General features: G+C 49.7%; 1 protein-coding gene across 4 annotated transcripts in view; it reads left to right on the top strand.

Moving 5' to 3' along the window:
* The window catches only part of rassf8 (Ras association domain family member 8), a 74,304-nt gene extending 62,571 nt beyond the window's left edge, over nt 1–11,733 (top strand). For 3 of the 4 annotated variants that reach the window (XM_033039437.1, XM_033039438.1, XM_033039441.1), the window contains 2 exons: nt 8,563–8,704; nt 11,273–11,733. In XM_033039437.1, coding sequence (XP_032895328.1) covers nt 8,563–8,704; nt 11,273–11,394 — 264 coding nt within the window. In that variant the 3' untranslated portion in view covers nt 11,395–11,733. The remainder of the gene's footprint in view (nt 1–8,562; nt 8,705–11,272) is intronic. The other variant, XM_033039440.1, reaches the window with a different exon arrangement.
* Nucleotides 11,734–13,539: the final 1,806 nt, after the last annotated feature.

The following is a 13,539-nucleotide window of genomic DNA, read 5'->3' as shown; positions in this document are numbered from 1 at the left end:
TTCTCCCCTCGCCCATCAGACAAGAGGCACAGAAGTGTGAAAAGCACACCTGCAGATTCAGGGACAGTTTTGTCCCAGCTGTTATCATCCAACCAACAACTAGAGAGTGGTCCTGAGCTACTATCCACCTCATTGGAGACCCTAGGACTATCTTTAATAGATCTTTACTGGACTTTATCTTGAACTAAACGTTATTCCCTTTATCGTGTATCTACACTATGGACAACTCGATTATAATCTGAAGAAGTGTTTCAGCCCGAAACGTTGCCTATTTCCTTCGCTCCATAGATGCTGCTGCACCTGCTGGGTTTCTCCAGCACTTTTGTCTACCTTTGATTTTCCAGCATCTGCAGTTCCTTCTTGAACATCGATTATAACCATGCATTGTCTTTCCGCTGACTAGTTAGCACGCAACAAAAGATTTTTCACTGTACCTCGATGCATGTGACAACGAACAAAACTAAACTAAACTAAATATCTTGTGGTCTTGGATAGAGCTGTCTCCAAACCAAGCTGTGGTGCAGTGTGAACGTTTGCTTTCTCCAGTGCATCTGTAGAGGTTGGTAAGAATTGTTGGGGCTACGCCGAGCTTGAAGTTTCCTTGGCAATGCATTGTTGGCCTGAGCTTCACTGAGGTTGCTCCAGGACAGGTCGTTGGTGACAATTACACCCAAGAACTTGAAGCTCTTGACCAGTTCCACATTGGCACCATCGATGCCAGCTCTTTGAAATACACTGAATGTACCAGGGTGGCACGGTGGCGCAGCGGTAGAGTTGCTGCCTCACAGCGCCAGAGACCCGGGTCCCACCCTGACTATGGGTGCTGTCTGCACGGAGTTTGTACCTTCTCCCCATGACCTGCGTGGGTTTTCTCCGAGTGCTCCGGTTTCCTCCCACTCTCCAAAGACGTACGGGTTTGCAGGTAATTGGCTTGTGCGTGCAGGATGGTGCTAATGTGCGGTGCGAACTCGGTGGGGGAGAAGGGCCTGTTTCCGCGCTGTATCTCTAAACTAAACTAAACCATTTTAAAGAACATAAACAATGAACAACAATTGGAAATGATTTTTTTTTTTTTAAACATAAAAGGAAAAAAAAAAAAGCAATTGCAATAAATACAAATGTATTGTTTAAAGCGTGCAACGTTTGCTCCGCTGGAAATGGATTGTGTGATACGGTGCCCAGTCTAAGCTGCAAGCCCATTCCCTGGAGAAAGTTGAGTTTATACAGCACGGAAATAGGCTCTTCAGCCCACCTACTCCGCGCCAACCAGCGATCCCCGCACATTAACACTGCCCCACACACACTATGGATAATTTACACTTATACCATACAATTAACCTACACACCTGCACGCACGGTTTTCGGGAGTGGGAGGAAACCGAAGATCTCGGGGAAAACCCGCGTGGTCACGGGGAGAACGAATAAAAACTCTGTACAGGCAGCACCCGTGGTCGGATTGAACCCGGGACTCTGGCAGCAACTCTACTGCTGCGCCACCATGCTGTCTAAGTGCTGGGGAGGTCTGTACCAGCCAGTCTCCGTCGGGAAGTTTGGGACTTCCGTGCTCGGATGTGCAGGTGCTGGAATCTGCTGACATGGGAGCTCGGAGTATTTACTAACAGGATGCTGATCCCGAGCTGTGTGTTGCAGATTTCCATTGCCCTTTGTGTGAGAGAAGAAATAAAGTGTTTCCTGACGTTGCCTGGGAAATGGCTTACTGCAGTTTTAAGGATCTTTGCTCATGACGAGGCTCAGTGGCACAGCTGGTAGAGTTGCTGCACTCACACTGCCAGAGTCACGGGTTCGATACTGACCTGCTGTCTATGTGGAGTTTGTACTTTCTCCCTGTGACAGGGTGGGTTTCCTTCCGGTGCTCCGGTTTCTTCCCACATCGCAACAAAACGTGCGGGTGTGCAGGTTAACTGGCCACTGAAATTGCTCCCAGTGAGTAAGGAGTGGATATGAAAGTTGAATATCGCAGAACTAGTGGGGCACGCATTTAGCAGCACAGTGGCGCAGCGGTAGAGTTACTCCCTTACAGCGCCAGAACAGGGTTCGATCCCGATTACGGGTGCTGTCTGTACAGAGTTTGTACGCGACCCGCTTGGGTTTTCTCCGGGATCTCCGGTTTCCTCCCACACTCCAAAGACGTACGGGTTTGTAGGTTAATTGGCTTCGGTAAAAATTGTAAATTGTCTCTAGTGTGTAGGATAGTGCTAGTGTACAGGAATCGCTGGTCGGCGCAGGTTTGGTGGGCCGAAGGGCCTGTTTCCGTGCTGTTATCTCTAAACTAAACTAAACAGAAATAACCACAGGAAATATGGCCTGGGCAGACCAGCCATGATGGTATTGAATGCAGGTCAGGCATGAGGGGCCAAATGGCCTACTTTTCCCATTTGCTTGTTATCTGCTGCTATTACACTTAGTCCATCAATTTGGAGTTTTGTGTCGTGAGCAGTTTTGGGCCCCATATCTGAGGAAGGATGTGCTGGCATTGGAGAGGGTCCAGAGGAGGTGTAGGAGAATAATCCCAGGAATGAGTGGGTTAACATATGGTGAGCGTTTCACGGCACTGGGCCTGTACTCACTGGAGTTTAGTAGGATGAGGGGGGGACCTCGTAGAAACTTACCGAATAGTGAAAGACCTGGATAGAGTGGATGTGGAGAGGCTGTTTCCACTGGTGGGAGAGTCTAGGACCAGAAGGCACAGCCTCAGAAATAAAGGACGTTCCTTGAGGAAGGAGATGAGGAGGAATTTCTTTATTCAGCGGGTGGTGAATCTGTGGAATTCATTGCCACAGACGCCTGAGAAGGCAATGGATATTTTGAAGGCAGAGGTTGACAGATTCTTGATTAGTTCGGGTGTCGAGGGTTATGGGGTGAAGGCAGGAGAATGGGGTTGAGCGGCAGAGGTAGATTAGCCATGATTGAATGGCGGAGTGGGCTTGATGGGCTGAATGGCCTAATGCTGCTCCTAGAACTAATGCTAGGCCCCAGCAGAGCAAGCCCATCCGTACCACCACCCCCCCCCCCCCCCTTATGCCCCTGTTGCCCTGATGTGTACATGAGGTACTTAATATACAGCTTACACCAGTATTCACCAAAGAGAAGGGGGTTCGTGAGATCAGTGTGGATATATGGATAGTCCAGGCTATTTTGAGTTCAAGGGGGTGGTATTGGGCCTCTTGTGGTCCATTAAAGAAGATGTCCCCAGGAATGTAGGACTGAGATGAGGAAAAACTTTTTCATCCAGAGAGTTGTGAATCTGTGGAAGTCTGTGCCACAGAAGGCAGTGGAGGCCAATTCATTGGATGTATTCAAGAGAGAATTAGACATGGCTGTTAGGACTAACGGAATCCAGGGATATGTAGAGAAAAAGGAACGGGATACTGATTTTGGATGATCAGCCATGATCATATTGAATGGCGGTGCAGGCTCGAAGGGCCGAATGGCCTACTCCTGCACCTATTTTCTGGGGTGTTTTCTATGAATTGACGGACCGAATAGCCTAATTCTGCTCCTATAGCATATGAACATGAAATTATAAGATTCATCCAAAGGTTATTGAGAGAGGGGCTTTGATGAAGATTTTCCCCATAGACCACCAAGTCGACGCTGATGATGAATCATGCTGGACACTAACACTATCCTAAACACTCGGTAGAATATACAGAGGCCAATTAACTTACAAACCTGCACGTCTTTGGAGTGTGGGAAGAAACCGGAGTTGAGAGGGAGAACGTACAAACTCCGTACAGACAGCACCCGTAGTCAGGATAGAACCTGGGTCTCTGGCGCTGTGAGGCAGCAACTCTACCGCTGCGCCACCGTGCCGCTGTCATCAGGAATTCTCGATGTGCTGTGACATCTCATTTGCAGCTTCTCCACCTCTCACCTTGGCAAAGCGTCTGTGCTCGGCTCAGGCCCAGCAGCACTTCCAAAGAAATGAGACGCAGGAACACTTCTTGAGAACACAAGCTGGCATTTCCTGCCGCAGTGCAGTCTGTGCCCGACTCCAGTGAAATCTCCATCTCCCAGCAGCCAAGGACATGCTCAAGGACATGCTCCGTGCCCTGCTCTCTATCCGTGCAGTGCGTGAAGCACAGGCATCGTCGGCCTCCAGGGCACACCCCCCCCCCCCCCTCTCACACACTCTCTGCAATGCACTGTACACCCTTCACAACTGCTGCCTTACACCAATTGCAAACGTTGCAAATGGCCACTCTAACCCCTCTCCCCATTCACATGCTGACCTTGCTGTCCATCTCTCTCTCCCACTGACACATTCCCCCTCTCTGCTCTCTCTCTCTCTCACTGACACATTCCCCCCCTCTCTCTCTCTCTCTCTCTCTCTCTCTCTCTCTCTCTCTCTCTGACACATTCACTCCCTCTCTCTCTCTCACTGACATTCCCTCTCTCTCTTTCTCTCTCTCTCACTGACACATTCCCCCTCTCTCTCTGTCTCTCTCTCTCTCTCACTGACACCCCCCCCCCCTCTCTCTCTCTCTTTCTCTCTCTCACACTGACATATTCACTCTCTCTGTCTCTCACTGACATTCCCTCTCTCTCTCTCTCACTGACACATTCCCTCTCTCTCTGTCTCTCTCTCTCTCACTGACACACCCCCCCCCTCTCTCTCTCTCTCTCTCTCTCTCTCTCTCTCTCTCTCACTTCCATGTACTATGTTATGTTGTGACCTTTCTTCAGACTGGCCGCTACCCAATATGTCACCCATTCCTTCTCTCCAGAGATGCTGCCCTTCCCGCTGAGTTAGTCCAGCATTATGTGCCTATCTTCTGTTTAAACCAGCAGCTGCAGTTCCTTCCTACACTGTACCTTTCTATGTTCTATAATTTTGGGGGGGGGGGGGATACGGATCCCGTGCAAGTAGATGAGATTACGTTATCTTGGCATCGTGCTCAGTAACAACGCTTTGGGCCGAAGGGCCTGTCAGAACAGCTATACTGTTCTGTGTTCTATACTACAAGGACTCAAATAGTGTTTACTTATATTCAACCTGGGCCATTTCCTTAGCTGCTGCCTCACAGCGCCAGAGACCCGGGTTCAATCCTGACTACGGGTGCTGTCTGTGCTGAGTTTGTTCGTTCTCCCCGTGACCTTGTGGGTTTTCTCCTGGTGCTCCGGTTTCCGCCCACACTCCAAAGACGTACAGGTTTGTAGGTTAATTGGCTTCAGTAAGATTATAAATTGTCCCTAGTGTGTAGGAGAGTGCTAGGGCGCGGGGATCGCTGGTCGGTGCGGACTGGGTGGGTCAAAGGGCCTGTTTCCACGTTGTATCTCTAAACTAAACTAAAACTCAAACTGACCTTCATTCTGAGGTTTGATTGATCCGATCACAGCTATCGGTTGTTAAAGGCCTGTCCCACTTTTTCACGACCTAATTCACGACCTTTTTTACTCGTGGACATTTTTCATCTTGCTAGAAAAACGCCCCGACCTACTTGATGCCACGAGTACCTACGACTAGCATCACGGCCTGCTACGACCTACCTACAACCTCCTACGACCTCGTCACAACAATACTGCGAGGACAGGCCCTTTATTTCTTCCCCAACATTCTCCTGACAAAATCGCACCATAAGTATTATATTGATATCTGCGTATGTTGGCTTGTTTAGCACTTGGTATCTTTATTCATAAAGACACATTGGGCAAAATTTATTTGGGGAAGAATGTTGTCTTAAAATCTGGAGTCAGAGGTAATTTAAAAAAAATCTTTTAGACTTTTAGAGATACTTTTAAAAAACTTCAAAATAGACTTTATTCGACAAATAAATATGTACAATACATGATCCTTACAAAACTCCATCCACACTATACATACATTCAATACTGCTTACACAAATTACACAAATTTAAGAATAAGGAGTAAGCCATTTAGAATGGAGACGAGGAAACACCTTTTCTCACAGAGAGTGGTGAGTCTGTGGAATTCTCTGCCTCAGAGGGCGGTGGAGGCAGGTTCTCTGGATGCTTTCAAGAGAGAGCTAGATAGGGCTCTTAAAGATAGCGGAGTCAGTGGATAAGGGGAGAAGGCAGGAACGGGGTACTGATTGGGGATGATCAGCCATGATCACATTGAATGGCGGTGCTGGCTCGAAGGGCCGAATGGCCTACTCCTGCACCTATTGCGTATTGTCTACACAGATTTATCCCCCACCCTTGCCACTCACGTGGCCCACTGGCGCGGGAATCCCTTCCCTTATTTTGAGGGGCGTCTCCACCACATGCCCAGCAGCGGAAGGACCCAGTCTTTTGATAGAACGTGGAAACAGGTCCTTTTGCCCACCGTGTCCACACCAACCAGCGGTCACCCTGTACACAAACACTATCCTACACACATACTGGGGACAATTTACTATTTTTTACGGAAGCCAATTAGCCTACAAACCCGTACGTCTTTGGAGTGCGGGAGGAAACCGAAGCACCCGCCGAAAACTCACGCGGGCCACGGGGAGAACGTACAAACTCCGTACAGACAGCACCAGTAGTCAGGATCGAACCCGGGTCTCTGGCGCTGTGAGGCAGCAACTCTACCGCTGAGCCACCGTGATGTCTGGAACGGTTCTGACTCACCATTGAGCATCTGGAAAGCATTGCACTTGTGGAGATTTCTTTGGCACCACTTGCTGTAAGATCCAGATGTGAATCCTAGTCACGACAGTGGGAGGGTGGTGGAGGGCAGATGGAAACAGCTGGCTCATCCACACCCCCTGGCGTGGCATGCTGGCAGTGCAGCCTGAACCAAAATAGGAACTACAGTGTTTGCAAATTAGTTTAGACACCTGGATAAGATCATGGGAGGAATGGATCGGGTAGACGCACAGAGTCTCTTGCACAGAGTTGGGGAATTGAGGACCAGAGGACATGGGTTTAAGGTGAGGGGGAAAGATTTGACAGGAATCTGCAGGGTCATTTTTTCATACAAAGGATGGTGGGTGTGCGGAACGAGCTGGCAGAGGTTGTAGTTGAGGCTGGGACTATCGCAACGTTTAAGAAACAGTTAGACAGATACATGGACAGGACAGATATAGAGGGATATGGGCCAAGCGCAGGCAGGTGGGACTAGTGTAGATGGGACATGTTTGCCGGTATGGGCAAGTTGGGCCGAAGGGCCTGTTTTAAGGCTGTACCACACAATGACAAGGAAGCTTGTTTACAAAAAAGTCACAAAGTGCGGTAACTCAGCAAGCCAGGCAGCATCCCTGTGGAACATGGATGGGTGATGTTTCCAGTCGGGTTCCTGCTTCAGACTCTGCATCTACTGTTGTCTGGAACAGAGAGCATTACAGCACAGGAACAAGCCCTTCAGCCCACAACCTCCACGCCAAGCACCTTGCCCAAAACCACCTTGTTTCTGCCCGCCCACAATCCAACTCCCTCCATTCCCTGCATGCCCACGCACAAGTCACTTAAATGCCACTATCGTATTGAGTTTAGTTTACAGATCCAGCATGGAAATAGGCAAGTAGACCGTTCAGCCCACGGCGACCACTTGTACATACTAGCTCGATGTTATCCCACTTTCCCATCCACTCCTGACACACTAGGGCCAATTAACCTACTTTGGAGTGTGGGAGGAAACCGGAGCACCCGGAGAAAACCCACACAGTCACGGGGAGAACGTACAAACTCCGTACAGACAGCACGTGAGATCAGGAGCAGTGTCTAGCGTTGTGAGGAAGCAGCACTACCCACTGCGTCATTATGCCACTTTCTGCACTCATTTTCTGCACTAATTTGGACAACCTCACGGCTTTCCACTGTGGCGTTTTCTCACCCACCCACTCTTTTTGAGTTTAGAGATACAGCACGGAAACGGGCCCTTCGGCCTACCGAGTCCGCGCCGACCATCGATCCCTGTACATGAAAGGGGCTGTCCCACTGTACGAGGTAATTCAAGAGTTCTCCCGAGTTTCCCCTGATTCGAACTCGGAGATTTACGGTAATGGCTGCTCGTCGGTACTCGGGGCTCTCGTGGACATTTTTCACCATGTTGAAAAATCTTCACGAGCTTACCGCGTTTCCCGAGTACCTGCCGTTAGCGTTACGAGCCGCTAAGAGACGTCCCCGAGCTCTGACGTACCCGCTACGTACATTCTACGTGCTTCTACGAGTTTGATTTTTTTTTAACTCGGGAGAGCTCTTGAATTACCTCGTGCAGTGGGACAGGCCCTTAACACTATCCTACACACTAGGAACAACTTATAATTGTACACAAGCCAATTAACCTACAAACCAGCACGTCTTTGGAGTGTGGGAGGAAACCGGAGCACCCGGAGAAAACCCACGCGGTCACAGGGAGAACGTACAAACTCCGTACTGACAGCACCCATAGTCGGGATCAAACCCAGGTCTCTGACGCTGTAAGGCAGCAACTCTACCGCTGCTCCACCGTGCACTAACACTATCCTACACATTAGGGACAATTTACAATTTTACCGAATTGTACTCCAGTACCTGCAAGGGTAAAGTTTGCCTGTTTTGCTTTGCCTGTTCTCACGGGGTTGTTGAACTGTGTTTGACCCTGTGTCTCGACAGGAGAAGGAGCAGGAGTTGGAGCAGCTGACCAAGGAGCTTCGACAGGTCAACCTCCAGCAGTTCATCCAGCAGACGGGCACCAAGGTGACCATCCTGCCCGCCGAGCCTAGCGAGGATGAGCTGCCTCCGTACAAGGAGAAAGGTCAGTCTCCCCTTCTGCCTGTCTCCCTGCTGTTCTCCTTGCAACAAGGATGTGCTGGCTGCCATTGGAGAGGGTCCCCGTGAGGTTTTGTAGTATCGTGTAGTACTTCTGGGCCCCATATCTCAGGAAGGATGTGCTGGAGTTGGATGGGGCCCAGCTTCAGTTTAGTTTATTGTCACATGTACCAAGGTCCAGTGAAAAGCTTTTGCCGTGCACTAACCAGTCAGCTGAAAGACTGACGAAGGGTCTCAACCCGAAACGTCACCTATTCCTTTTCTCCAAGGATGCTGCCTGACCAGCTGAGTTACTCCAGCTTTTTTTTTGCCTATCAGCAGAAAGACAATACATGGTTACAATCGAGTCAAAGACCGTGTATGAAAACATGATAAGGGAATCACGTTTAGCGCAAGGTAAAGCCAGTTAATTAAAGGTCAAAGATACTCCGCGGGTCTCCAATGAGGCCGATTGTAGTTCAGGACCGCTTTCTAGTTGTGGTGGGATGATTCAGTTGCCTGATAACAGCTGGGATGAAGCTGTCCCCGAATCTGGAGGTGTGCGTTTTCACACTTGTATGCGTTTTGCCTGATGGGAGAGGGGAGAAGAGGGAGGGTGAGATTAGGAGAGTGATGCCGCATTTTGAGTATAGTGAGCAGTTTTGGGCCCCGTATCTGAGGAAGGATGTGCTGGCATTGGAGAGGGTCAACAGGAGAATGATCCAAGGAATGGGGTTAACATATGATGAGCGTTTGACGGCACTGGGCCTGTACTCACTGGAGCTTAGAAAGATGAGGGGGGGGGGGGCCTCATTGAAACTTATTGAATAGTGACAGGCCTGGATAGAGTGGATGTGGAGAAGATGCTTCCATTAGTGGGAGAGTCTAGGACTAGAGGCCACAGCCTCAGAATAAAAGGATGTATAAAGGACTACTAAAATAATCTGTGGAATTCATTGCCACAGACAGCTGTGGAGGCCAAATCAATGGATATTTTTAAGGCGGAGATTGATAGATTCTTGATTAGTACGGATGACGGGATTATGGGGAGAAGGCTGGAAAATTGAGTTGAGAGGGAAAGATAGATCAGCCATGATGGAATGGCGGAGTAGACTCGATGGGCCGAATGGCCTAATTCTGATCCTACCTGGCTCCTCCTCTGAGCCATATCCTCGCCCACCCCGCAGACCAACAATGTCCCCACATCCCACGGTCTTCTTTGGCTTCAGTCATCTGTTTACTGTGACAATTCTGAATCATATTCCAGCTTTCTAACCTGCTGAAAACTTTAGGAATGAGAAAGCCATTACACAGAGCCTTGGTTAGTTTAGTTTAGAGATACAGCACAGAAACAGGCCCTTCGGCCCACCGAGTCCGCACTGACCAGCGATCACCCGTACACTAACACTACCCTACACACTAAGGACAATTTTTAAAATTTCACCAAGCCAATTAACCTACAAAACCTGTACGTCTTTGGAGTGTGGGAGGAGGCCGGAACACCCGGAGAAAGCCCACGCGGTCACAGGGAGAACGTACAAACTCCGTACAGACAGCACCCGGGATTATGATTGGTCTCTGGTGATGTAAGGCAGCAACTCTACCGCTGCACCACCGAGCCTTCCTTGCTCAGTGAGACTCTCACAGTACGTGTTTGAAGGGAGTGTTTGAAGCGCAACCTCACAGCTCTAGAGACCCGGGTTCGATCCTGACCTCGGGTGCCATCCATGTGTGAAGTTTGCACGTTCTCCCGGGAACCACGTGGGTTTCCTCTGGGTGCTCCAGGTCTCATTCCACATCAAACAAAGTGTTTGGGGTTTATAGGTTAATTGCCCCCCTGTAAATGGCCCCTATAGTGAGTGGATGGGAAAGTAGGACAACATTGAAGTAGTGTGAGCAGGTGATCGATGGTCAGCATAGACTCAGCGGCTGAAGGGCCTCTTTCCACGCTGTATGTCTAAACTCCACTTGGAGTTTTGCACACAGTTTAGGTCTCCTTGCCAGAGGATCTTCCAGACTGAAGAAGGGTCTCGACCAAAAACGTCACCCATTCCTTCTATCAAGAGATGCTGCCTGTCCCGCTGAGTTACTCCGGCATTTTGTGCCTTATCTCCGCTTCAAACCAGCATCTGCAGTTCCTTCCTGCACCACCTACAAACCTGTACGTCTTTGGAGTGTGGGAGGAAACCGAAAGATCTCGGAGTAAACCCATGAGGTCACGGGGAGAACGTTCAAACTCCGTACAGACAGCACCCGTAGTTGGGATCGAACCCGGGTCTCTGGCGCTGTAAGGCAGCAACTCTACTGCTGCGCCACCGAGGGAAACTATTTTCCACAAAGGGTGGTGGGTGTGCGGAACGAGCTGCCGTAGGTTGTAGTTTAGGCTGGGACTATCGCAGCATTTAAGAAACATTGGGCAGGTACATGGATAGGACAGGTTTGAAGGGATATGGGCCAAAGGCAGGCAGGTGGGACTAGTGTAGCTGGGACATGTTGGCGGATGTGGGCAAGTTGTGCTGAAGGGCCTGCGTCCACACTGTTTGACTCTGTGACCCTCTCTCTCCCCTTCCTGCAGCTACCCTGCCATCAACAGGATCCCTGAAGTGGCCTCCCTCCACACGCCAGCTGCCCAGCAACCTACGAATTCTGCAGAACCCGCTCATCTCCGGCTTCAACCCAGAAGGCATCTACGTCTAACTACACAACGTAGCCACCACCAGCTGGTCCCAAGTTGCGGGTTACTCTCTGATGGCCACTGGTGATAATACTGACCGCTGGGGCTAGGCTGGGGCCAGAGGGACAGAAGGGCGCGGCGTGCAGTGCAGTGCAGTGGTGTTATCTCACTATAGTGCCCGTTCTACTCAAGGCATTAGACTGTGGTGCTGCATATGTTTTTTTCGAGGGGCTTGACACTGGTATTTGTTCATCTAAAGATTTTTTTTAAACCTGGTTCAATTTGCATAAGTTATAGGAGCGCAGGCCATTCGGCCCATCAGGTTTACTCCACCACTAAATGATGGCTGATCTATCTCTCCCTCTCAACCCCATTCTCCTCCCTTCTCCCCATAACCCCCGACACCCGTACTAATCAAGAATCTGTCAATCTCCGCCTTAAAAACAACCATTGACTTGGCCTCCACCCGCCGTTTGTGGCAATGAATTCCACAGATTCACCAGCCTCTGACTGAAGAAATTCCTCCTGATCCCCTTTCTATAGATACGTCCTTTTATTCTGAGGCTGTGGCCTCTGTTCCTAGACTCTCCCACCAGTGGAAACATCCTCTCCACATCCACTCTATCCAAACCTTTCACTATTCTTTAACTTTCAATGAGGTCCTCCCCCTTAACCTTCGAAACTCCATTGAGTACAAGCCCAGCGCCTTCCAACGTACATCATATGTTAACCCACTCATTCCTGGGATTTTAATTTGGATTTTATTCACTCTCCCCCGCCCCTCCGCAGGTAACCTAAGAAATTCATGCCAAAGTCAAAGTCAAATTTATACGTCACATGCACCAACTAAGGTGCAGTGAAATGAATTTGCCAGCAGCAATACACTTAAAAAGAACACACAATACACAATAAAATCCACCACAAACATCCACCACAGCATGCTTCACTGTAGTGGAAGGCAACATGGTTCATCTGCGGTCGGGCCTATAAAGCCTCCGTAATCGCCGCTACGGACCGCCGGATGTACAGACCCTCTCGTCGGGATGATTGAAACTCCGACGTCGGGACAGTCAAACACACTCCGCGGCTTGGAGTGCCCGAATCAGCAATTTCCTACCGGAGACCGCGGCTTCAGGATGTTTAGGCCGCAGGCCGGCGGTCGGAGCTCTTCTCCGGCGATCCCCGGCAATGGATCCCAGATGGCGAGTCCACGCCCCATGATGGCAAAGTCACCAGGCCAGCGATCGGAGCACTCCTCTCTGGCGACCCCCGGCAAGGGTTTGCCCCTGCTCCGCGATGGAGATGTCCACGCTGCGCCCGCTGCTGAAGCTCCGGGCCCGACTCCGGGAAAGGCCACTCCAATCCATGCTGTTAGGCCCCAAGAGGGGAGGCGGAGAAGCGACATGGAAAAAGTTGCCTCTCTGTCGAGGAAGTGACTGAAAAACGGTTTCCCCCTTTCACCCACAATTTGCTCCTCTTCTATCCTTACCTCACACTCTTTGTCTCTTCATCTCTGGCCTTTGCCCAACCATTGCCCCCCCCCCCCACCTATATCCACCTATCACTCGCCAAGCTTTGTCCTGCCCCACCTTTCCTCCAGCTTTCTTCTCCTCCGCCCCCCACAATCAGTTTGCAGAAAGGTCCCGATTCGAAACGTCACCTGTCCATGTTCTCCTGAGATGCTGCCTGACCTGCAGTGTTACTCCAGCACTTTGTGTCTTTTTTTTGTAAACCAGCATCTGCAGCTCCTGTTTCTCTCGTTACAAAATCGGTTCTCAGATTTTTTCCAAAGTACCCGCCATGTGTTGTGGTAACAAGAAATGTAGAAACATCTTGGCTGGGATACACGTGGAATATTATGTGAAATGTTCTTACTTATACGGTCAAAACCACGGTGAAAATTCACTTCAAAAGAAAACTTAAATTAAAATACTGGGCATCCCTAAGGCCCATTTCCAAAATGCCAAACACTAAAATAGTTTTCAGACTTTGGCTTTTGAATTTGTATTTTTGCATTGCCCTGTTTCCAACTTGTAAACGAAAGCTGCTGTTGTTTAGATTTAGTTTAGAGATACAGCACAGAAACAGGCCCTTCGGCCCACCGAGACAATGGCGACCATCGATCGATCACCAGTTCACACGCTAGTTCTATGTTATCCCACTTTCTC

This window comes from Amblyraja radiata, chromosome 21, assembly GCF_010909765.2.
Source record: "Amblyraja radiata isolate CabotCenter1 chromosome 21, sAmbRad1.1.pri, whole genome shotgun sequence".
Lineage (NCBI taxonomy): Eukaryota > Metazoa > Chordata > Chondrichthyes > Rajiformes > Rajidae > Amblyraja > Amblyraja radiata.
The sequence above is the reverse complement of the archived record's forward strand: the minus strand, read 5'-3'. Positions and strand labels throughout refer to the sequence as shown.